Raw genomic sequence first — 27,553 nt, forward strand, 5'->3', positions numbered from 1 at the left:
TCCAAGTAGGAAAAGAAGTCAAATAATCTCTCTTTGCCAATAACATGATTATATACCTACAAAACACCAAGGACTCTGCCAAAACGTACCTAGACCTGATAAATGACTTCAGTAAAGTCTCAGGATACAAAATCAATGTACAAAAATCTGTAGCATTCCTATACACCAATAATGTTCAATCCGAGAGCCAAACCAAGAATGAAATCACATTTACAATAGCCACAAAACAAATAAAATACCTACCTAGAAATAATCTCACTAAGGGGGTGAAAGATCTCTACAAGGAGAACTACAAAATAGTGCTGAAATAAGTCACAGATGACACAAACAAATGGAAAAATATTCCATGCTCATAAACTGGAAGGGTCAATATTGTTAAAACGGTCATATTGCCAAAAGCAATCTACAAATTGAACACTATTCCCATAAAAGTGCCAATGTCATTTTTCACAGAATTAGAAAAAATATTCTAAAATTCATATGAAACAAAAAATGAGCATGAATAGCCAAAGCAATCCTAAGCAAAAAACAACAAAGCCAGAGTCATCACATTACCCGACTTCAAACTCTCCTATAAGGCTACGGTAACCAAAACAGCATGGTACTGGTACAAAAACAGACACATAGACCAATGGAGCAGAATAGAAAACCCAGAAATAAAGCTGTACATCTACAACCAAAGTCAACAATAATAATCAATGGGAAAATAATTCTCTAATCAATAATTGGTGCTGGGATAACTGGCTAGCCATATGAACAAGAATAAAATTGGTCTCCTGCCTTTGACCATATATAAAAATTCACTGAAGATGGATTAAAGATTTAAATGTAAGACATCAAACTATAAAAATCCTAAAAGAAAATGTAGGAAATACCATTCTGGACATCAGCCTTGGCAAATAATTTATGACGAAGTCCTCAAAAGCAGTCGCAACAGAAACAAAAATTGACAAGTAAGACGTAATTAAAGAGCTTCTGCACAGAAAACAGACAATAAACAAACAAACAATCAACAGAGTACACAGACAACCTAAAGAATGGGAGAAAATATTCACAAACCGTGCATTCAGCAAAGATCTAACACTCATAATCTATAAGGAAATTAAATAAAGCAACAAATAAAAGACCAATAACTCCACTAAAAAGTGGGCAAATAACATGAACAGGCATTTCTCAAAATATTTTAAAAATGCTCAACACCACTAGTCATCAGGGAAATGCAAATCCAAACTATAATGATATACCATCTCACATTAGTCAGAATGGTTATTATCCAAAAGTCAAAAAATAACAGATGTCGATGAGGCTGTTGAGAAAACGGAACACCTATATACAGTTGGTGGGAATGTAAATTAGGTCAGCCACTATGGAAAACAGTTTGGAGATTTTCCAAAGAACTTAAAACTACCTAGACAGGCACAGTGGCTCATTCCTGTAATTTCAGCACTTTGGGAGGCCAAGGCAGGAGGATTGCTTGAGCCTAGGAATTTGAGACTAACCTGGGCAACATGATGAGACCCTGTCTCTACGAAAAAATCTAAAGAATTGAACTCAGCATTTTTTGTAGTGACTGTGTCTCTGCAAAATATTTAAAATGACCACGACTGTGGTCTCAGCTACTCAGGAGGCTGAAGTGGGAAAATGACTTGAGTCAAGGAGGTCGAGGCTACAGTGATCAGTATTCACATCACTGCCCTCCAGCCTGGGTGACAGAGTGAGACCCTGTACAAAACAAAAACAAACAAACAAAAAAACAAACAAACAATAAACACAACTACCATTTGACCCAGGAATCCCATTACTGGGTATATACCCAAAGGAAAATAAATTGTTCTACCAAAAAGACATATGCATTCATGTTCATCCCAGCACTATTCACAACAGCAAAGACATGGAATAACTTAGGCGGCCATCAATGGTGGACCAAATAAAGAAAATGTATTACTTACACATCATGTAATACTATGCAGCCATAAAAAGAAGGAAATCATGTCCTTTGAAGCAACATAGATGCAGCTGTAGGCCGTTATCCTAAGCAATTTAATGTAGGAGGAGAAAACCAAATACCACATGTTCTCACTTCTAAATTGGAGCTAAGCAGTGGGTACACATGGACAGAAGGATGGGAACAAAAAGGAAGAGAAGCCAGAGCTGAAAAACTACCTATTGGGTATTATGTTCAGTACCTGGCTGACAGGGTTATTTGTACCCCAAGCCTCAGTGTCAAACTTAATATACTCATGTAACAAATCTGCACATGTAGTCCCAAATCTAAAATAAGAGTTGAAATTATAAAAATAAATAAATAAATAGATCAAAGCATAATCAATGCCTAAGTCAGGGAAATTTACAGTGAAAGATTTTCCTAGCATTTTTTTTTAAGGTGCTCATTTTACAGATGAGGAAACAGATCCAAAGATATCAAGTGACTTGCTGAGTTTCACATAGCTTTACATAGCTCTTAGATTACGCAGAATGTTGCCTCAGTGGGAAAACTGTCTCATGGCAATTCCTCAATCAACTGTAGATGATGCAAGTTGGGGTTTAAAAAAAAACGGAAGCCATAAATTTTACAGTTATTTTTTGTCTCATATGTTTGAAAATGCTGGTGAAAGTTCAGCTGATTAAAAAATTAACACAGGAAAATTTATTTTTTTATTCATCAACAGTCTAGTTTTATTCATAAAAACCACACCAGCCCTATACTCTGACCACCTGAGTTCTACACTGAAATCATTTGGAAGTACATCCGGACAACATATAATTTCCTCAGTAAATGTAAAACAAAATTTGGAAGCCGGAAAAAAATGTGGAAAAGGATTATGTTTGAAATATTATAGAAGAGAAATGAGTGGTAGAGAACTGAAAGAAAATATCTAATTACATGCTTTATAAGTAGGTAATAACTATGAATGTGGACCTCATTTTTCAAACAGAAATCCACAGAAAATTATAGCAGAAATCAGCAAAAATGAAGGGAGATAACTTGGTAAGTTTTAGAATTTAGCAAATAGGTGTGAAGGGCAATCACCAGACAGGAAACTTAGTAGCAGCAGTTTGTGGAGCTCAGGTTTCATTAATTAACTGCAATACGCACTGAGTAGAAATAAATAGTTCTATGAAATACTATTAAGAAAACATAAATGTGCTTTCTGAAGAGAGGGGAAGCTTATTATCTAAAGAAAATAAATAGAAAGGATACCTGTTTAGTAGTACAAAATAGAGGGGTGGAGCCAAGATGGCCGAATAGGAACAGCTCCGGTCTCCAGCTCCCAGCCCCAGCGACACAGAAGACGGATGATTTCTGCATTTCTGCTTGAGGTACCGGTTTCATCTCACTAGGGAGTGCCTAACAGTGGGTACAGGACAGTCGGTGAAGCGCACTGTGCGCGAGCCAAAGCAGGGCGAGGCATTGCCTCACTCGGGAAGCGCAAGGGGTCAGGGAGTTCCCTTTCCTAGTCAAAGAAAGGGGAAACAGACGGCACCTGGAATATCGGGTCAGTCCCATCCTAATACTGCGCTTTTCCAACGGGCCTGGAAAACGGCACACTAGGAGATTGTGTCCCGCACCTGACTCGGAGGGTCCTATGCCCACGGAGTCTCGCTAATTGCTAGCACAGCAGTCTGAGATCAAGCTGCAAGGCGGCAGCGAGGCTGGGGGAGGGGCGCCCGCCATTGCCCAGGCTTGCTTAGGTAAACAAAGCAGCCAGGAAGCTCGAACTGGGTGGAGCCCACCACAGCTCAAGGAGGCCTGCCTGCCTCTGTAGGCTCCACCTCTGGGGGCAGGGCACAGACAAACAAAAACTCAGCAAGAAACTCCACAGACTTAAATGTCCCTGTCTGACTGACAGCTTTGAAGAGAGTAGTGGTTCTCCCAGCACACAGCTGGAGATCTGAGAACTGACAGACTGCCTCCTAAAGTGGGTCCCTCACCCCTGAGCAGCCTAACTGGGAGGCACCGCCCCAGTAGGGACAGACTGACACCTCATTCAGCTGGATACTCCTCTGAGACAAAACTTTCAGAGGAACTATCAGACAGCTGAATTTGTGGTCTCACGAAAATCCGCTGTTCTGCAGCCACCGCTGCTGACACCCAGCCAAACAGGGTCTGGAGTGGACCTCTAGTAAACTCCGACAGACCTGCAGCTGAGGGTCCTGTCTGGTAGAAGGAAAACTAACAAACAGAAAGGACATCCACACCAAAAACCCATCTGTACATCACCATCATCAAAGACAAAAAGTAGATAAAACCACAAAGATGGGGAAAAAAACAGAACACAAAAACTGGAAACTCTAAAAAACAGAGCACCTCTCCTCCTCCAAAGGAACGCAGTTCCTCACCAGCAATGGAACAAAGCTGGATGGAGGATGACTTTGACGAGTTGAGAGAAGAAGGCTTCAGACGATCAAACTACTCTGAGCTACGGGAGGAAATTCAAAACAATAGCAAAGAAGTTAAAAACTTTGAAAAAAAATTAGAAGAATGGATAACTAGAATAACCAATGGAGAGAAGGGCTTAAAGGAGCTGATGGAGCTGAAAGCCAAGTTTCGAGAACTACGCGAAGATTGCAGAAGCCTCAGTAGCAGATGCGATCAACTGGAAGAAAGGGTATCACTGATGGAAGATGAAATGAATGAAATGAAGAGAGAAGGGAAGTTTAGAGAAAAAAGAATAAAAAGAAATGAACAAAGCCTCCAAGAAATTTGGGACTATGTGAAAAGACCAAACCTACGTCTGACTGGTGTACCTGAAAATGATGGGGAGAATGGAACCAAGTTGGAAAACACTCTGCAAGATATTATCCAGGAGAACTTTCCCAATCTAGCAAAGCAGGCCAGCATTCAGATTCAGGAAATACAGAGAACGCCACAAAGATACTCCTCGAGAAGAGCAACTCCAAGACACATAATTGTCAGATTCACCAAAGTTGAAATGAAGGAAAAAATGTTAAGGGCAGCCAGAGAGAAAGGTCGGGTTACCCACAAAGGGAAGCCCATCAGACTAACAGCTGATCTCTCAGCAGAAACTCTACAAGCCAGAAGAGAGTGGGGGCCGATATTCAACATTCTTAAAGAAAAGAATTTTCAACCCAGAATTTCCTATCCCGCCAAACTAAGCTTCATAAGTGAAGGAGAAATAAAATACTTTACAGACAAGCAAATGCTGAGTGATTTTGTCACCACCAGGCCTGCCCTAAAAGAGCTCCTGAAGGAAGCACTAAACATGGAAAGGAACAACCGGTACCAGCCACTGCAAAAACACGCCAAATTGTAAAGACCATCGAGGCTAGGAAGAAACTATAGCAACTAACGAGCAAAATAACCAACTAACATCATAATGACAGGATCAGATTCACACATAACAATATTAACGTTTAATGTAAATGGGCTAAATGCTCCAATCAAAAGACACAGACTGGCAAGCTGGATAAGGAGTCAGGACCCATCAGTGTGCTGTATTCAGGAAACCCATCTCACGTGCAGAGACACACATAGACTCAAAATAAAGGGATGGAGGAAGATCTATCAAGCAACTGGAAAACAAAAAAAGGCAGGGGTTGCAATCCTAGTCTCTGATAAAATAGACTTTAAACCAACAAAGATCAAAAGAGACAAAGAAGGCCATTACATAATGGTAAAGGGATCAATTCAACAAGAAGAGCTAACTATCCTAAATATATATGCACCCAACACAGGAGCACCCAGATTCATAAAGCAAGTCCTCAATGACCTACAAAGGGACTTAAACTCCCACACAATAATAATGGGAGATTTTAACACCCCACTGTCAACATTAGACAGATCAACGAGACAGAAAGTTAACAAGGATATCCAGGAATTGAACTCAGCTCTACATAAAGTGGACCTAATAGACATCTACAGAACTCTCCACCCCAGGTCAACAGAATATACATTTTTTTCAGCACCACACCACACCTATTCCAAAATTGACCACATAGTTGGAAGTAAAGCTCTCCTCAGCAAATGTAAAAGAACAGAAATTATAACAAACTGTCTTTCAGACCACAGTGCAATCAAACTAGAACTCAGGATTAAGAAACTCACTCAAAACCACTCAACTACATGGAAACTGAACAACCTGCTCCTGAATGACTATTGGGTACATAATGAAATGAAGGCAGAAATAAAGATGTTCTTTGAAACCAACGAGAACAAAGACACAACATACCAGAATCTCTGGGACACGTTCAAAGCAGTGTGTAGAGGGAAATTTATAGCACTAAATGCCCACAAGAGAAAGCAGGAAAGATCCAAAATTGACACCCTAACATCACAATTAAAAGAACTAGAAAAGCAAGAGCAAACACATTCAAAAGCTAGCAGAAGGCTAGAAATAACTAAAATCAAAGCAGAACTGAAGGAAATAGAGACACAAAAAACCCTTCAAAAAATTAATGAATCCAGGAGCTGGTTTTTTGAAAAGATCAACAAAATTGATGGACCGCTAGCAAGACTAATAAAGAAGAAAAGAGAGAAGAATCAAATAGATGCAATAAAAAATGAAAAAGGGGATATCACCACCAATCCCACAGAAATACAATCTACCATCAGAGAATACTACAAACACCTCTATGCAAATAAACTAGAAAATCTAGAAGAAATGGATAAATTCCTTGACAAATACACCCTCCCAAGACAAAACCAGGAAGAAGTTGAATCTCTGAATAGACCAATAACAGGTTCTGAAATTGTGGCAACAATCAATAGCTTACCAACCAAAAAGAGTCCAGGACCTGATGGATTCACAGCTGAATTCTACCAGAGGTACAAGGAGGAACTGGTACCATTCCTTCTGAAGCTATTCCAATCGATAGAAAAAGAGGGAATCCTCCCTAACACATTTTACAAAGCCAGCATCGTCCTGATACCAAAGCCTGGCAGAGACATAACCAAAAAAGAGAATTTCAGACCAATATCCTTGATGAACATTGATGCAAAAATCCTCAATAAAATACTGGCAAACCAAATCCAGCAGCACATCAAAAAGCTTATCCACCATAATCAAGTGGGCTTCATCCCTGGGATGCAAGGCTGGTTCAACATACGCAAATCAATAAATGTAATCCAGCATATAAACAGAACCAAAGACAAAAACCACATGATTATCTCAATAGATGCAGAAAAGGCCTTTGACAAAATTCAACAACCCTTCATGCTAAAAACTCTCAATAAATTAGGTATTGATGGGACGTATCTCAAAATAATAAGAGCTATCTACCACAAACCCACAGCCAATGTCATACTGAATGGGCAAAAACTGGAAGCATTCCCTCTGAAAACTGGCACAAGACAGGGATGCCCTCTCTCACCACTCCTATTCAACATAGTGCTGGAAGTTCTGGCCAGAGCAATCAGGCAGGAGAAGGAAATAAAGGGTATTCAATTAGGAAAAGAGGAAGTCAAACTGTCCCTGTTTGCAGATGACATGATTGTATATCTAGAAAACCCCATTGTCTCAGCCCAAAACCTCCTTAAGCTGATTAGCAACTTCAGCAAAGTCTCAGGATACAAAATTAATGTACAAAAATCACAAGCATTCTTGTACACCAATAACAGACAAACAGAGAGCCAAATCATGAGTGAACTCCCATTCACAATTGCTTCAAAGAGAATGAAATACCTAGGAATCCAACTTACAAGGGATGTGAAGGACCTCTTCAAGGAGAACTACAAACCACTGCTCAATGAAATAAAAGAGGATACAAACAAATGGAAGAACATTCCATGCTCATGGGTTGGAAGAATCAATATCGTGAAAATGGCCATACTGCCCAAGGTAATTTATAGATTCAATGCCATCCCCATCAAGCTACCAATGACTTTCTTCACAGAATTGGAAAAAACTACTTTAAAGTTCATATGGAACCAAAAAAGAGCCCGCATCACCAAGTCAATCCTAAGCTAAAAGAACAAAGCTGGAGGCATCACGCTACCTGACTTTAAACTATACTACAAGGCTACAGTAACCAAAACAGCATGGTGCTGGTACCACAACAGAGACATAGATCAATGGAACAGAACAGAGCCCTCAGAAATGATGCCGCATATCTACAACTATCTGATCTTTGACAAACCTGACAAAAACAAGAAATGGGGAAAGGATTCCCTATTTAATAAATGGTGCTGGGAAAACTGGCTAGCCATATGTAGAAAGCTGAAACTGGATCCCTTCCTTACACCTTATACAAAAATTAATTCAAGATGGATTAAAGACTTATATGTTAGACCTAAAACCATTAAAATCCTACAAGAAAACCTAGGCAATACCATTCAGGACATAGGCGTGGGCAAGGACTTCACGTCTAAAACACCAAAAGCAATGGCAACAAAAGGCAAAATTGACAAATGGGATCTCATTAAACTAAAGAGCTTCTGCACAGCAAAAGAAACTACCATCAGAGTGAACAGGCAACCTACAGAATGGGAGAAAATTTTTGCAACCTACTCATCTGACAAAGGGCTAATATCCAGAATCTACAATGAACTCAAACAAATTTACAAGAAAAAAACAAACAACCCCATCAAAAAGTGGGCGAAGGACATGAACAGACACTTCTCAAAAGAAGACATTTATGCAGCCAAAAAACACATGAAGAAATGCTCATCATCACTGGCCATCAGAGAAATGCAAATCAAAACCACAGTGAGATACCATCTCACACCAGTTAGAATGGCCATCATTAAAAAATCAGGAAACAACAGGTGCTGGAGAGGATGTGGAGAAATAGGAACACTTTTACACTGTTGGTGGGACTGTAAACTAGTTCAACCATTGTGGAAGTCAGTGTGGCGACTCCTCAGGGATCTAGAACTAGAAATACCATTTGACCCAGCCATCCCATTACTGGGTATATACCCAAAGGACTATAAATCATGCTGCTATAAAGACACATGCACACGTATATTTATTGTGGCACTATTCACAATAGCAAAGAGTTGGAACCAACCCAAATGTCCAACAACAATAGACTGGATTAAGAAAATGTGGCACATATACACCATGGAATACTATGCAGCCATAAAAAATGATGAGTTCATGTCCTTTGTAGGGACATGGATGAAACTGGAAAACATCATTCTCAGTAAACTATCGCAAGGACAAAAAACCAAACACCGCATGTTCTCACTCATAGGTGGGAATTGAACAATGAGAACTCATGGACACAGGAAGGGGAACATCACACTCCGGGGACTGTTGTGGGGTGGGGGGAGGGGGGAGGGACAGCATTAGGAGATACACCTAATGCTAAATGACGAGTTAATGGGTGCAGGAAATCAACATGGCACATGGATACATATGTAACAAACCTGCACATTGTGCACATGTACCCTAAAACCCTAAAGTATAATTAAAAAACAAAAAAAAGTAGTACAAAATATACTTAAAATCATATTTCTAAAATGTCATATTTCTTAAAATTAACCAACAAGAAAACAAAATATTAAAAAGCTATAACTATTACATTTCTTGTTGATACTTACAAAAATGTTATGGTTTAGGGTGGGACAGATATAATTATCTCTTTTTTATAGATGAGATGTCAGAAAGAATAAATAACTTACATGAGATTACACATAAGGTATATAACTAATACTGAAAGCTAGATTATATAGCTGCAAATTTTGTCCTTTTACTGTAGGGTACATGTTTTAGGTTTGAACAAACATGCCTAGACCCAAACCCTCATGAAATATGATTACAAACTCAAACATGATGCAAAGAAACCCAAAAGAGCTATTAAAGATAAAGAATACAAACATTAACTTATCAGTCAAATATGAATTATAAAATGGATGTGTTCCTGAGAAATTATAGGCCAAATTAAAATTCAAATATAAATCTCTTTTACAAAACTGATTTATATGTCATGAGATAATATTATGTGTATTCTTTAATGTTTTCTCCCTCTACCCACAGAACCTTGGACTTTGCATCCTTCTTCGGATAGGATTCTAATTCTAGTGCACCTACCTCATTTTAGAAGTAACAGAAGAGAAGACACAGTCAAATTCAAGCTTCAAAGGGGAGGTGTGGGCATTAATATTGAAAATAATTGGACATATGCTTGGCTAGTCAGATGGAGTTTTTCCTCTGCCCTATTTATTTTGTACCACCAACACCCTAGATAGAAGTTTCCCTGCAAGGGGAATGGAGTGAAGACAATTCACAGGTGAGTCAGAGAACTGGATTGTTCAGAAATAGTAAGCCTGTACAATTTTATTGAGAATTTACAGTCTAAACTGAATTCTTAAAAGGTATAATGCTACTAGAATCCTACAGCATGCTCTGTGACCCATATTTCCTGCAGACTGGTATTTCAGTTAATTCTATGGAGAAATGTCTTTTAAAGCTCTTATATGAAATGATACAATTCTCATATCACAAATTTAAATGTTCAAGAAATGTAATTTCTCATCTTATCCAGAGTTTTATCTAAATGTCTAAAATGTAGAGAATGCCAGGCCAGAGTAAAGTTGAGGAATTTAGGAGCAGGGAATAGGTGAAGAGGAACTGGGAAGAGGCTAAAATGAAGCATTTAGGCCTCCTCATTCCTTTCTAATCTCCAAGTGTCAGTCCAGAGTTTGTGGCTCCATACTCCTTATCTTGGCTGTAAGATAACTCCTGGACTAGCTTCTCCCAGCTGCATATGAATGTCTAAATGCTTAGGACTGTGTCAAGACTGATGCTTACCCAGATTTTTCCCAAGAATGGAGGAGTGATCAACTAAGCAAACATTTGGTTAATGATTAAGCTAATACCTTGGTAAATAAATATGGTAAATAAGTATCTGGAAAAAATATAGAAAATGTCCTCCTCACCCAGGATAAAGGATTACTTAATTCATTGATTAATTCAATTGTTTGCATTTTCAGTAAATACATACTGAGATTTGTTTTAATGTGCAAAAAATTGTCAAGCTCTTTTATTTTTTCAATAAAAAAATACAATCTTTGATCACAAAGAGATGACACATTAGCGCAATATTTTCATTGAGCTACAACTTTGTAAAGAGACTCCCCTTCAAATACATACACACACACACACACACACACACACACACCCCACACACACACAGAGAGAGAGAGAGAGAGAGAGAGAGAGAGAGAGAAAATATCCATATTGGTTTATTAAAGACACTTAGCATCCTTAGAGAAAATAAGCCTAAAATCTTTCAAATTTTTTAAACCCCGTGTTTCCAAATTTTGCTGGACTTTATGTCCCTGTCCTCTCACCCCGCTATGTTAGTTTACCCTCCCAAAATCTTGGGTAAAGTTGTTTTAGTGAATTCTAAATAAAGAAATGTCTCTAGAGTAGAGAAGAACATTTCTTCCAGCTGTAGTAGTTTGATATAAACTTTTCATTAGTACATCACACTACTTCCTGATATCCTTAAATGTCAATAAACTTGTGACTATAATTTTTAAAATAATTATATGCTTTTGTCCAAGGAGTAGCTATTTCCACCAACATGAAGGGTTCTAGGCAAAACGCCAAGACTGCCAAGCTTGCCAGATATTCTCTCACAAAAATGTTGGAAATTGGTATTGTGATTTATAAAGCAGTCCCTTTGGGTTTGATGAGTGGAAAACAATGTGAACCTGTCTCCTGAAGTGTGAATACTTTCTGAGATAGCTGACAACACTGAATTTCTGAAACTGCAAAGCTGGTGACTGGACACTGAATTCGTATCTCAAGTCCAGACATCAGGAAGGGCTTTGACTGCAGTTCTCATGGTCTTTGTAATATCACTTGCTCCTTTCTACTCATGTGTCTACTGCCATCATTAGAGACCATGAATTACACTAGAATATTGACATACACACATACTCAGACACATACACAGATTTCACTCATCCCTACTATCTTCTACAATGAATGTTTCCTCCCTTCTCCACTGCCTAAATTAATCCCTTCATTGTTTCTCATCCATACCTCTGAAACAACCACTCTCTCCCTGCCACAAATAATATTAATTAAAATGTCCAATGGGCTTTGTTAATCCCCTGCAAAATAGCTTAATTAGTTACTATGGTACAGGAGATACATTTCAACCTCCTTCTCATCCTTCGATTTTCAGCATACTGCAGTCTTCACTCATCTCCCTAATCTAAATTTGATCCTCCTGTTATTCTTTCTCATTATACTTTGTTTTTTTCCCCTCACCCTTCATGCTCACTAGCCAAATTTGTGCTCATAATTGTGTGTGTGTTGTGTGTGTGTGGGGGGGTTATTCAATTATGTTTACAAGGTAATTCTCAAAATATTTAATCAGTATGACACGGGTACAGAAGAGTCAAAAGTGTTACTAGGCTGGGGCAGTGGCCAGAGAATTATGGAGCAATTTTAGAGATTGGAGAAGTGGCTATTTGTCAGTACATGTAAATGTTTCAAAATTCTAACAACTGAAAATTGTTGTACCCGTAAGTACCAGGTGAATATCATCCCTGGGTTATCTGACTACTCAATTAGACAATATACTAACAAGAACAATTAAGCATTCCTATTTCATTGGGCATTAAGTAGCCTCAGCCTAGCAAATAGTTCTCTGAAGCAAAGTGAGAACGCAATAAGCATTTGCCGAATTGATTTAACATGGCATACAAGGCACTTCATAATCTGGTCTCTGCCTTCTTTACCAGTTTCAAGCGTATTAGCTCCTGACTAGTACTTTGCTCTTCAACTAGAGATAAAAATATATAGTCCCTTTCAGAAAACATATGCCATATCTCTACATCTTTCCTTGTGTTGTTCTTTTTGGCTGGAATGTCCTTCTCCAGCTAACAATTACACATTCATTAAGACTTAGGTCATGTGCCATCTCATCAGATAAATGTTTCTGTCACGGTTATCCCCATTTCTCAAATCAGCCACTAGCCTGCCTTAGGTGTTCCTCCTCTGTTTTCCCATAGCATGCTTACACACTGTAGTTTCCCACATCATAGTTTATAGCAGTTTCCACATTCTTCCTGAATACACTGTTTAATTTTCTAATTCCTTTTCCTGTGATCTCCTAGAGGGCAGGAACCATTGTTTACATAACCTGAACATTCAGATTCTAGCTCAAGGCTGGGTGTATACACACAATTTAAATAAATAATTCAGCAAATTAGCTAATAATTGCCACTTACAAGCAATAGATCTTTACCTACAATGAGGTTTGAATTATTTATAGCATATTTCTACAAATTTAGAGATAGTAAGGAGAAGCAAAGGGGTTAAGTAAAAGAGAAAGCAGCATGAAGTTTCCATACCCCTACACTAAGAACAGCAAACATACTAGATTGAAAATCAAATTCAATCTACAGCTGAGTTTTATTTAGTCCATACTGTGTTTTAAATGTTATAGAATTAAACTACCTTCAAGAAGGCATGGATTTTATTTCACCACTGCACCCACCATCCCATATTATCTCTGTCCAGATATTGATCTCATTTATGTTATCAACATTGAATGAAAGATTTTAATTTGAATTTTAATGGGCAAAGTCTGTTACAATAAAATAAACATTATAGAAGATTGAAAAACATTTGTTATATAAAATGTTGCTACAATAAGCAGTATAATAGATGAAATTTTGATAGTTAGTCTGGTATTTTAGTATAAAACACAGCTTCAGTGAATTTGGAAAATATTCCAGTTATATCTCTGTTCGAGTTTCCGCTTCTCAGCAAAAGCCACTAGGTTGAAATGTTAAGGGTTTATATAAGCTATAAGAGAATACTATTCAAATCCCTGTAACTCAGAGACTGGAATCACAGATTTTTAGTGTGTGATGTGCACCATGTGTCTGTATACCAAGCACAAAATAAGCACTATCAATCTTCTAACCTATTTGAAATATAATTTATTGAGTTTTCAAATACATTATTTCAAAATGCAAATGTTAGCCTTTGTTAAGCCTAAAGTAGGTAATTAAATCATATAAGTCACCAAAACAGAAAAAACACCAAACGTGTATTTTAATTAAAATCAGCACTGCATTGCAGTGTTAAACAATTAGAGATCATTATACTATCCTAAAACATCAGTGAGATAGTGTCAAAAATGATGACCATTCCTTGTTTACAAAAGACTCCGCCTGTGGCATGCTGTGTGCTTTTATAAATCATTTATCTTCTAGCTTTAATCTGTCATGGTATGAAATATTACAAATGTGATTCTGCACGACAGAATAATGAAATACTAGAAAAGGCTGTATGTAATGACTTCTCCATAAAAAGTTTTCCAGAAAAAGTAATGCATCTATATTAATATATATGTATAACTTTTTTCTTTTTATTATTTCAAATATTTTCCCATATCAACGTCTTAAAGAGAAGACCAACAATTTTATAGTGAAACTTTGCAAGAAATGTTTACTTTCTATATGAATATTCAGGCTCATTCAAGAAATTATTCTGTACCTAAATACCAGTAGGGAAACAAAGTAGAAAGTCAATTTTCTAGCATTTGTAATGAATTGAAAAATGCAAAGTTCTCTTGGAGGTATTTATTACACTTTAATGACAAGAGTGAGAAAGTTAAAAATGACCATCATGGATATTCTGATGCATTAAAAAAGGGAAAAGAAGAAAGAAAATAACAGAGAAGAACATAGCATGCCATTGTTATATAACTTACCTTACTTTTGCAGAAAAATAAAAGATTCAGAATTTAGGTTAAATTTATAGTTATCTTTGGAATTTAATGAAATTACATGAATCCATGTACTTCTGTAAGCAGATTTTTGGTGAAACTTTCCTATACTTTAATTCTCTAGCTTCCAGTAGCATACTCTTTAAATTCAAAAGTAGATTTCACCTATTTCTTAAACTAAGAAGTCCCTTGGGGACAAAAGTTTTTATTTTATACATCAAGAAAATGAGGACCAGAAAGCTTAAGTAATTTGCTCAAAGTCACATGGCCAATTAGAGGCAAACGACTGCAATCCAGACCTTTGGATCCCCAGTTCACCTTGTTTCCCACTATTCCGCAGTAACCGCTCAATCTTCTCTTCAATCAGTTTACAATTGTTACCATCATTGACTTTATGACTTTGAACCTCATGTCAAAATAATCTTCGGCAGCTTTATGCCACCTGGTATTAAATAGCCTAACAGGACAACTGCGGAACTTATCATATTGGTAAAATGAAGCAAAAACTAAAAACAACCATAAATGGGGAAAGTACTAATACATTGAAACGTCATAACCACTGTTTAAACAATTGTTGTAAAATGTCTAGCTTCATGTTCCTGCACTATATTTTTCAGCTTTCTTCTGAATTATTAAGCATAACTTATTTTCTATAACTGCCTTACAACAGCAGAAATATGAAACATAAACATTGGCATTTATACACAATGAACATGAATAGATAACCATATGAATCTAATCAATTATTTGACAGTTATTTTGAAAATTCAGCTAATCCCATTCTGGAGCATATTACAGTGAAATTCTTGCAAGTTGAAAGGAAATAATTTTGCTTAAAATGGAAAGATAATATAATAACAGAAAGATATATATGACATATATATGATATATGATACACATATATAAGTTACAGCTTATATTAAAACATGTAAAATCATTTTTAATGTTTAGCTGTTGACAAAGTTCAAGCCCCACCACTCCTTCTTCCCCTCTGCCTCATATCTGGGCAAGCTGATTAGGTCACCCAAGTGCTGCCTCTTTGCTACCAGTGGTAAGTTTAAATCATGCAAGCACTCACCTGCACACAGAAACTCTCACTCTACTGCTACTCCATAATCACAATAAAACTGCACAGTCAGTCTCTTTTCTCTGCTCTCTCATGCATTTTGAAACTGCTTGGCAGTTTGCCTTGCTCTCCCTAGAAAGTCTCATTTTGTGAGTAACATGGCTTTTCATACTTCCTTGTGCTTGTGTGGTATCAGTCTTGAAATCCAAACCAGGGCTGGGCGCGGTGGCTCCCACCTGTAATCCCAGCATTTTGGGAGGCCAAGGGGGGCAGATCACAAGGTCAGGAGTTCAAGACTAGCCTGATCAATGTGGAAAAACCTCATCTCTACTAAAAATACAAAAATTAGCTGGGTGTGGTGGCACGTGCCTGTAATCCCAGCTACTCAGGAGGCTGAGACAGGAGAATCACTTGAACCCAAGAGGCAGAAGTTGCAGTGAGCCGAGATCATGCCACTGCAATCCAGCCTGGGCAACAGAGTGAGACTCCGTCTCAAAAAAAATAAAAAGAAAAAAAAAAAAAAGAAATCCAAACCAACTGCAGAGTGACCACAACAATGAATACAATGAGGAAGATGTCTAAGTGATGACTACAACCACTAGAGGTCTTTCTTCTCTTGTTTTCTCTTGGTAACTGCCTCTGCCGTCTGCTGGCAAACTTGCACTTAGAGCTCTGCTGCTTTGTGCAGCATTTTCTGAGTTTTTCCAAGTTATCACAGATTTAATCAATCTACATCAGATCTTTTAATAACTGGCATTCAGAACCAAGGGTTGGGTCCTCATCAAAGTGACCCTCAGTTGTATGTTGTAGCCTGGACTTATCTGTGTACTTTATAATGAATCACATATCTTGATTCTAGCATAAACTGTGACTAATGCTAAGTTCAGAGAAACAACTCTTACTTTGTGGCTATTGGCTGTGTGTGTCAAGCAGTCACTGGCCCCTTTTCTAGAGAAGACCCAGGGAAAATATTGATACCCTGTGCAATATATGGGCTCATTGGGTGGTGGATTGTCGGAAAGAAGAGCTACCACATGGTGTGTTGAGTTCTAAACTCCTAAAAGCAGATGACTCACTAAGACCCTATAAAATGCCTTTGCTGCCTGGGCGAGGTGGCTCACGACTGTAATCCCAGCACTTTAGGAGGCCGAGGCGGGCAGATCACGAGGTCAGGAGATCGAGACCATCCTGACGGTAAAACCTCATCTCTACTAAAAATACAAAAAAAATTAGGTGGGCGTGGTGGCAGGCGCCTGTAGTCCCAGCTACTCAGGAGGCTGAGGCAGAAGAATGGAGTGAACCCAGGAGGTGGAGCTTGCAGTGACCCGAGATCTTGCCATTGCACTTCAGCCTGGGAGACAGAGCAAGACTCTGTCTCAAAAAAAAAAAAAAAAAAAAAAAAAAAAAAAAAAAATTGCCTTTGCTGATATTGCTATCCAGGTCTCTGTTGTAACAAAGAATCTAATCCTCAGGCTTTAGAGGAAAACACATGGCACCTATGTGGGACAACTAATGAGTTGATGAAAACTTAAAATAAACCCAGAGTTCTTAAACCTTATAAAGCAACCATTGTTTCTAACCTTGAAGTTACTAATTTGAGATGCTTTGGAGGAAGAAATTTATTAATTATGAAATAATTATGATTAATAATATAAGTAGGGTAAGGAGACCTTCCCTCCTCTGAAGTTACATATAGTAACCCTTAAAGCAAAAATGAAAACAACAATAAACTACATACAGGTTGAAGAAATACAAAATTAAAAGAGAAAGATCCACAATTTGACCCAACTGGAAACCCAAAATTTACACAAAAACTTATAAAGTAAAAATATGAAATGTCTCTGATTGGTTTTTGTGTCTCTACAATATGGGTTCTAAATTAAGTGCAACATCTACTGAGATGCACCACTTAGCAAACCTTCATGACCTTAATCTATACAGAGGCTCAGATAGTTATTCCTGGGGATCCCACTAAATTTCAATAAGGCACACCCTATAATCTAAAGGAGATATGAAATATAAAATGGTGAACAAAGAAGTATGCCTCATTTTAATCATCAGCATTATTGCCTTACCTAAATATCCCACAGTGGTCACAGAAGCTCTGACCAAAAAGGTAGTAAAATTAAATAAAGTCTTTGGCACTTACAATAGGCTTGACAAATTAGGACTCTATGGACTTTTATCTTCAGTTAAAAGTTAGTTAATATAGCCCAGTGTAAAATAACATAGGGCCTTTAAACATTAAAACCCATTATAGAAAAATTATTTAGAGAAGGGGTGATTATCCCCACTATTTCTCCATTTAGTAGCCTATTTTAGCTGCTTTTAAGCCTGGAAAAAATTAACGCCCCCTCGTGGTGAATTACTGCAACTTTTATTCTGTCGTCTCACATATTAAAGGCCTCATAATCAATACTATTGAAATTACTGATTCCATCCAATTATCAGATAGTAAATATTCTATTATCACTGATTTGAATCATATGTTCTGTTTAGTGCCTGTTTTAACAGCCTCTCAGCCTTTGCCTTTTATGGGATAGAATACTGTGGCCCACAGCCTTACCTCGCTACCCATGGGTTTTCAACAGTCTTTGAAATGCAGGTGGGGTGGGAGGTAGATCATGTTCAACCAAATGGCCAAGCCATGGCTTGAGATCTAACTATATAAATTATACCCTCCAAATTAAATAATATAATCATAAGCACACATGATAATCATATTTCCCTTCTCTAAAATGATAGGCTTAAAAAAATAGGGGTTTCCTTTCTTATAGGCACACAAATAACATACTAATTTCTGCTTATTTACATTAAAACAACCATCAGTTAGAAAAAAAAGAGGCCAGGTGCGGCGGTTCACACCTGTAATCCCAGCATGTTGGAAGGCCCAGGTGAGTAGATCACCTGAGGTCAGGAGTTTGAGACCAGCCTGGCCAACATGGTGAAACCTCATCTCTACTAAAAATACAAAAATTAGCTGGATGTGGTGGTGGGCACTTATAATCCCAGCCACTTGGGAGGCTGAGGCAGGAGAATCACTTGAACCCAGGAGGCAGAGGTTGCAGTGAGCCGAGATAGCACCACTGCACTGCAGCCTGGGAAGCAGAGGGAGACACCATCTCAAAAAAAAAAAAAAAAAAAAAGAATTCCCTTTTCTTTTCGATTGCTCCAAATCTAAAAAGTAATGACAAATAGTAAATGCAAGTTTTGAATAAACACACATATTGTGAATATTTGTCATTGTTAGATAAATTCAGTATTTAGAAAAGAGTAATAATTGGTTTTGATGCAATTGTACTGTTAAAAAGTGAAGTGTCATATACTTTAAGTAAAAAATATATAAAAGCCTTTATTGATCTTCTTAAGTATTCATTCATTACTGAAAATTTCATACTGGGGAAAATAAAATGCCAATAAAATGGTTTACTGATTGAACGAGCAAACGAAAGTAATCTAAAAACAAACTGTCCCTAAAATATAGAGAAAATTGGTGGCAATAAATGATTGAATTAAGCATAAAAAGAGGTAACCACAACATAGACTGTGTTGCTGAATCATTAAAAAAACCTCACAGACATAAGATCAAAGAGCAAATGGTCAAATATATGTCTGAATTTTAAGGAAAAATATACACAAAATGAACTGCTATTATTTTTAACATAAAAGATGAGAATAATTAGTTAATTTTACATATCCAAGTCAAAACTACATTAGCATGTATTTAAAAGTCCAGAAGCCCAACGGAAAAACATATATGTATACATTTAGAGATAGTATGTATGCATCTTATTTTTAATCCATTGTTTTACTTTTTTCTTCCAAATTACAAGAGGACCTAAATTCTCAGATTACTGTTTACAGGTTAACAATTTATGCAGAAATGTGAAAGATGTGATATTGCAAAAACAAATCACACTTAATAACCACTATGTAATTACCTAAGTCTATCAGCCCAAAATAAAATACATTTAGTGAATATAATAAGAATTAATGAAATAGTTGCTACTTATCACTGTTTTTAACATAATACTATAATAAAGCTATATTTTTTAAAAAATTATAATCTTATAATGTGAGTAATAGCCTAAGGAAAGATGTTTCTAGATTAACTGGAATAAAAATACTTCAGTGAGAAATAAGAAAGACAGTGATTGTGAATAAGAAATAAACAAAATACATTAAAGTAGAAAAGAAGTTCGAGGTAGTGGCAGCTACTTTTTTAAAAAGCCTCTCCTACAGCAATATGCAAAAGGTTTGGTAACTCTGTGAGCCATTTGCACATAGTAGACTAGATTGACAATTACTTCAGATGATTTAGGGATTCATAAATTTGAAACATACAACCAACAGACTGTGCCAATAATAAAAGATAGGTGAGAAGGTAGATTACTGGGGCAAATGTAAGGTTTTTATGCCCATTTTGAACATACCAAGTGTGAAAACTAGTCTTGGGAAAGAATAAGTTCTGTAGACTAACGAATATGCCTTCAGGGTGTGTCTTCTGGGAGGTAGAGCTATCTGGAATGCTAAACATGAAATTAAGTCACCATCGACTATACTGGATATCCTCAGGATGTTTTACATGTTGGAATTTTCCAAGAAATGTGAATGTCAGTTTGCAGTCGACACAGCTGATGCATGCTTTATACAGCAACTTATATTAAGATTTTCTACATAAAATTATATATATATAGTTTGCCCTGTATAGATAGTGTTCCCCAAAATTTATGTTCACCAAGAAGCCTGGAATGTCATCATATCTGGAAACAGGGTTTTTGCAGATGTGATTAGTTAAGGATCAAGATGATATCATATTGGGGTAGAGTGGGCCCTAAATCCAATAGGTGGTGTCATTATAAGAGCAAGAAAAAACAGACACACAGAAACAGACAGATAGGAGAAACGGTCTTGTGAAGATGGCGCCAGAGATTGGAGTAAATCAGCTATAAGCCCAGGAACCTCAAGGCTTGCTGGGAGTCACCAGAAACTAGGAAGAAGCAATGAAGGATGCTTCTCTAGAGCTGACAGAGGAAGTGTGGCATTACTGACACATTGATTTCAGGCATCCAGCCTCTAGAACTGTGAGAGAATAAAATTAAGCCACTAAGCCTGTGATACTTTGTTATAGTAGCCTTAGGACATGAACACATCCTCTTTTACAGAGAATTCCTAGAAAGTAAGAAGAGGACAATTGAAGAGAGATGGAGGTGGGAGAATAGGAAGGAATGATAATTCCAACAATATTTCATGTAAATATTTCAATATTTCATGTGAAATTAATCCAGATATTTTGTTGCTAATTGCAAATTATTTCTTCTGAATTATAAAGAGGTCTCCCGTCTGTTTTTAAAATTTCATCTCCTCCAATTGCCTAAAGTATTTTTTTTGTTTGTTTGTTTGCCAATTGATCCACCTCATATCTTCAGCTTTGTCTTCTCTACTGTGTCTTTCTCTTTGGGCTTTAAAATATCTTACTCCAGTATCTGCTGGAGTAAGAGAAAATAAACAAAAACCAAACATTATCTGCTGATTTATACTCTACTTTGACTGTAATCCTACAGATTTATGTTTCTTCTCAGCCAGGATTGTTGAGATAGCAACTACACATTTATTCCCAAATTTTACTAGTTCCTCCCTCTCTGAAATCTTGTTTGGACTCCTATACTCTAGGTATAAGTATAATACATATTAACAAAAAAATTTCCCTCTGACAATGTTAACAGTTCTATTACATTCCAAAGCATGTTACCTATACCAAATGAAAAGTAAAATAAAATTGGTCTTCCGTGTTTCTGACACTTAAACATAATTCATAAAGTCTTAAGCAACTAAACAATAAGAAAAAGCAACTGGTGATTAAACATTGAAAAATGAAGAAAAATTAAATATATTTTATTGATAGATAAGTAGGATTTTTTAAATCCAAAAAGCCAAATGTATTAGTCTTATATGTAGAATAAGGAGAGTAAAATATTAATGCTATCCAATTGATCCAGAACTGTTATTTTTCTGAGAATAATAAAACAAGTAGAATCTTGCAGGATGAATATTGCCAAAATCTGACCCCAATACCTGAATTCAAATGAAATTCAGTGATGCTCATGAAAACATTATGAATTGACATTTGTCTTATTTATAAAAACTAAAGATGGCAATTGACTGACAAAGAGTATTACTCAATCAACCAGTAAAACGGAGTAATATTATGCGCATATTTATTAGGTTGGTGTAAAAGTAATTGTGGTTTTTGCCATTAAAAGTAATGGCAAAAATAACTTACAGGCATTTAATTCTACACCAGGCAAAAAAAAAAAAGAAAAAAAAGTAATTTGGTACCACATGACCTGTAAGAAACACAAGTAGCTCATGTGGAATTATTTGAAAATACTGTCATCTGTTCTTACCTTGAAGGAATAAAAATGTTCTGTTAGACTATTTCAGAGAAAATATGGCATATGTAAAATCATGTAGATGATCTTTCATGGGTGATTTAATTTATTTTCATGTGTAATGTTGGTTATATGTGATTTTCTTTTTACATAAGGATGTTAGAGCCTTAACCCCTATGTAAAATGCAATCCAATGAATGCACTGAGTGTATTTGACAGACATTGTGCTAAATCAGTGGTTCCCAACCTTTCTGGCACGAGGGACAGGTTTTGTGAAAGACAATCTTTCCATGGGATGGTTTCAGAATGATCCACTTCAGACCATCAGGCATTAGTTAGGTTCTGATAAGGAGTGCACAACCTAGATCCCTCACATGTACAGTTCACAACAGGGTTTGCACTCCTATGGGAATCTAACGCCACAGCTTATCTGACAGGAGGTGGAGCTCAGGCAGTAATGATAGCTCACCTGCCACTCACTTCCTGCTGTGCGGCCCAGTTCTTAACAGACCAAGGACCAGTACCAGTCCATGGCCCAGGGGGTAGGAACCCCTGTGCTAAACGACGTAAAAGTCATGTTCTAAGAGCATCTGCATATAAAAGATATAGAAGGAATGATTATAATTTGGGATAAATGACAGAAAAAGAAAAAAATGTGAGAAATGATATGTGATGAAGTAATACTGAAAAGTAATAAATATAGCTCAATGTGGCAACAGAAAAAAGTTATGGCAAAGTGAGAATGAGAGGAAGCAGAAGCAAAATAGAAATCTGATTTGTAGAGATCGAGTAACTACTGCTTGACCATCTCTCATCAAAGAGGTAAAGGAAGGTAATAGGAAGAAGTCAACGGTCAGTATTTGTTTACTTCCACTATCCTACTCCCAGAAAATTGTACGGGATCATTAGATGATTGAATAGTCACTGGGATATAAAACCCAAAATATTTGTTTTCATGCTTTAACTAAATAACACAAATAATTGTTTTATTTTAACCATGCTATTTTTAAGACCTTAGTTCAATCCAATAATGTAGGTCATTTAATTTAACCTTTTTCTGGGGTGGAAGAGGGGATAGGGGATGTTTTATATGAATGTGAACATAGAGAAGAATGTGTATATGTGTACTTGTGTATGCATGTGACTTACTATGTTATTATGCCAATCACTCACATACATCAAATTATTATAAAATAACCATATAAGGTAGGTATTTATCATTGCTACTTTAGATATGTGTAAGGTTCAGGCTGACAATGTGACTTGTCTAATGAAAATAGCAAGTAAGTTAAGTTGAGCCTGAACCCAGAAATCTGACTTGAAAGCTGGCATTCGTTAACCCAATGATATTAAGCATGAAGCATGTTAGACGTACTTCACATGTATATATATCTCTCTTATTTACTGCTCACATCTCTAATCTACAAACAAAATGATACCAAATTTACAAATAAAGAGGCAGTCTCAAAGAGATTATGTAACTTGTCCAAAGGCAGATAGCTAACATGTGACAAGGCTGTAATTAGAATATAGGTGCTTAAATATATATGTAACTTAAAATGAAGAATGATGCAACATTTGTAAAATAAAATTAGTTTTTTACTAATAAATCAAAGTATTTTGTTTTGTCCACAAAAAAACAAGAAGATTCATTTTAAAAAAGTTTTAAAAACCAACTATTATTGGCTCAACGTAGCAGTTTTTTTATATTAAGAGGATTAAATTCAACTTATATTAACCCTACTAAACTATAGATTTCATTCTTTAGGAATCTGTTAATTTACTTTTATTTCAATTAGTACTTTTTCTTTCTCTTTTTGAGCATACATAGGCTACAGTAATACATCTCCAGGATGACCAGCATGTCTATTTGTCAGGACACTAAATGGCTAATTTTCCTCTCTCATTCCTTTGGCCACATGGCATCCCAAGAACAGAGTATAATAGGATAAATTAATGGCTTCTGAAGAGGACTCAGAGAGCCATGAAGTTTTCTGGATAATCATTGTTAGGATTCTGTCAGCAACCATGTAACATTTTTTGCATCTGGGGAGCATAAAACTCTCTAGCAAAGGAAGGACTCAAAAGGCAAAAAATAAACACAACTAAGTGAATGATATTTTTCTTTCTAAACTGTCGTTCTCTTCACTATCAAAGAGCTCACCTTTGATTCAACTGATCAATATGTTAGGGGAAAGAAATACTTTGTAGAGTACAAAAACAGACACTTTGCTAATGCTGGCATCATCACTCTATTTCAATGTTAAAATAAAAGGTTTAGTACTTCATTTCTGATGACAGTGCTCTCAAGTAAGTTGAAGATCTTGGACTTGTTTCAGAAGGATGAAAAGGAGGATATATAGGTAGTATCTGGTTATAAGAAATTGGACTGGAAGCATCAGCTTATTTTGTATCTCAGCAGCAGAAATGTTAAGTCAAGATGTTATCCAACTATCTCTAATGATAAAATCCATGTCCTTCTGCTGAAATACTGAGTCATCCAGGCCCAGACATTCCTCATAGTTATAACAAATCCTTTACTATGTAACACAATGCTGTAAATCTAAATTTTAGAAGTCTATGAACTTTCAGCCTCTCTCTCACACTTTACTGCTCTCTAAATTTCCCTTGTCTATCCATCCATGAACAGAGCTTAATCTGGGTTAGATCCAGCTGGATCTCAGAACCAAAACCTTTAGAAGCCAGATAAGTGACTTCTAAGACGTGTGATCAGAAAGATGTGAAGGCAGCAAAGGACACATTGTCTTCTTAGTGCCAATGCAGAACAGATTGTCAGGTGGACAAGATGAGCTGAAATGTCCTTTGCTGTCTTTTTATATTTATTGCTGCCCCAGAAACTAGATGCTTAAAACCAAAAACTCTTCTTTCTGGAAATGTGTTAATAAACTATAAAATCGATATGATTGTTTTGTAAATACTTTTGTTACTATTGTAATAGTTCAATATTTGACTTAATACATATTTTACAGAGCAGCCTTGGCTTTATGCTCTGGTAATTTCCCATTTTATAAAATTCCAATATGAAGGCACTTGCAAGGTTACTGATATACTCATTTTTAAAAATTAAAAACAATCCTGTTTTCATTTTTGTATTGTTGTTCACCTGTGTACTTGACTGTAAATTCAGATTGAGTAAGATGACCTCAAAATTGTATTATTACAAAATCACTATCTAAAAAGAATTGCATAGTAAAATACTTTATGGATAGTAGGTATTTTCATTTAAAATTTTTGAATAGCATGTAGTGAAAAACAAAGCATGTCTGGATGAAACACTACATAATGAGTTGAATCTTACTTACCAAACTCCTTTGGAACTGCTATAGAATAAACACAATTATGTCCCACACTGTAATTTTTTGGATAGTTTGGTGATAGAACAGTGCCTTCTGAACCTGTTGAACGACTTCCACAGGGCGCTAGGAAAAAATGGCGAAAATATCATTTTTAGAAAAAAGTTTTAAAAAATTCATACCATGGTTATCTTCTTCATATAAAAAATACATGGCTACTGGAATTTAAGGTGTATAATTTATTTGCATCTTTTAATAAGATCCTCTAGTGTTAAATATTTAAAAAATAAAAAAGTATACAAACAAAACTTTTTAAGTATTCAAATTTACTGTTCTCAGAAACAAAGTATGTAATATAATAATGTTATAACGGTGTTATCTAGAAATATAATAATGGTGGCCTAGCTTTCATTTGTGTTAAGAGTGTGAAATTCATCTTTTTTATAATAATGATAAAATACATATGCAAAGGAAATTGTTTTACTTGCTGACAGGCTTTGGAATTCTACTCAGATTCAACACTGATTATGTGTGAGACATGGATGGCTGTACAAATACATTCACCCACTCATCTAAGTATTCTATTTTCTCATCAATCTATATCTGCATATATAATTTACTTTGAAATCACAGAAGTTGTTGATGGTGCCTTGAGGCAGACTTATTGGCTACCTCAGGCCCAATGTGGTATGTTAAAAAAAAGATGAGGGTGAAACCAATATTTCTGATAAACTGTAGATGGATGGGGGTCCTGTTATTCACAAGATAGGGGATGCATTAGGATTCATAGTTCTAGAACTCAAGAGAGACCTGAGATAGATGGAGATTTAGTATAGAAAACATATGGATGGTAACTGATATTTTAAGTGAATAAGATCACTCTGAAAAGTATGTAGAATGAGAAAATATTGGCAAAAAGGAGGTTCTGGGAAACACCAAAGGTTTAAAATTAGATAAAGAGCAGGTAGCTACAGAGAAATTATTATCCTAGGGGTCAAGGGAGAAGAATTTCAATGAAAAGCAATTGTTCAAAGAGGTAAATGTTACAAAGTGATTAATAAATGCAAAAGAAGTCTGGGTTGACTTGGCAATCTGGAGTGTAAGAGTGGAGTTTTTCTGCCCTAGGCCTGTAGTTTGCATGAAGAGGGATTTTTTTTTTTTTTTTAACACCTTGACAGCTGGCCCTGCTCCTTCACCCTTGGAATCAGAATGAGTTTCCTGATTGGTGAGCCCTGGACACGAACTTGTACCTTTCTTCAGATTAGGAGCCATCCTTCTTGCAGAGCACACTGTCTGGTGTACTCTTCTACACTGTAGGTATTTTAGGGCACCTTCTGAGGGTAGGGCTGTGCCTGTTGCAGACAGCTAGTAGGAAGCCCATTGTCACTGCCACTCATATTTCATCAGTATTAAAGCTGATGGTTTGATTTCCTTTGAAGTTTTGCAGGAAGGACAGACTAAATTTATTATTCCCCTCAAACACCAAAAGAGGTTTTTTGGTGCTATTAATAGAGTAGTTTCAACTGGAGCAGCTCTCTGCAAGTTATAGCCAGTAGGCCAAATCCAGCTTGTGGACCAATAAAGGTTTTTACATTTTTAAAGAGTTACAAACAAAACAAAAACTACAGAAGAATATTCAACAAAGATATATGTGGCCAGCGAAGCCCAAAACAGTATCTGGTCCTTTACAAAAGAAGTTTGCCGACCCCTGAACTAGAGTGGGGAGGGGGCAAGTGGGGGAGGCTAGATTATAGTTGGATGAAGAGTAAGTGGTATATAAACAAATACAAAAGTAACAAGAATTATGACTATAAATGGGAGGGAAATGTATAAAGTAGTTTGGAGATACATAGTTGAATGAGTGTTCTTTGTCGATTTAATAGGGAAGGAAGGAATCATTACACAAGGAAAATCAGGAGCATTGACCTAGAAATAAGATCAAGAACAAAAGTGGAGTGATTCTCATTAGATATCAGAAGTGGCTTACCTCTGTGACTTAAGAAAAGGAGATTAGAAATAGATAGGTGTAGGTTTTATACTGGGAATTTATTGAAGTTAATGCCTGATTTTCCTTTTAAAGAGCACTGCATGCAGGGATGAATTAGGTACCTCCAGAAGAG

At 36.5% G+C, this 27,553-nt stretch overlaps 1 protein-coding gene across 2 annotated transcripts in view; it reads right to left on the reverse strand.

Annotated features, from left to right (window-relative positions):
• Positions 1-27,553, reverse strand: part of CSMD3 (CUB and Sushi multiple domains 3) — a 1,213,340-nt gene that overhangs the window by 231,386 nt on the left and 954,401 nt on the right. For both annotated transcript variants that reach the window (XM_030795533.1, XM_003256134.3), the window contains one exon: positions 25,443-25,559. In XM_030795533.1, the coding sequence (XP_030651393.1) occupies positions 25,443-25,559 (117 nt within the window). The remainder of the gene's footprint in view (positions 1-25,442; positions 25,560-27,553) is intronic.

Source organism: Nomascus leucogenys, chromosome 16 (genome assembly GCF_006542625.1).
Source record: "Nomascus leucogenys isolate Asia chromosome 16, Asia_NLE_v1, whole genome shotgun sequence".
NCBI lineage: Eukaryota > Metazoa > Chordata > Mammalia > Primates > Hylobatidae > Nomascus > Nomascus leucogenys.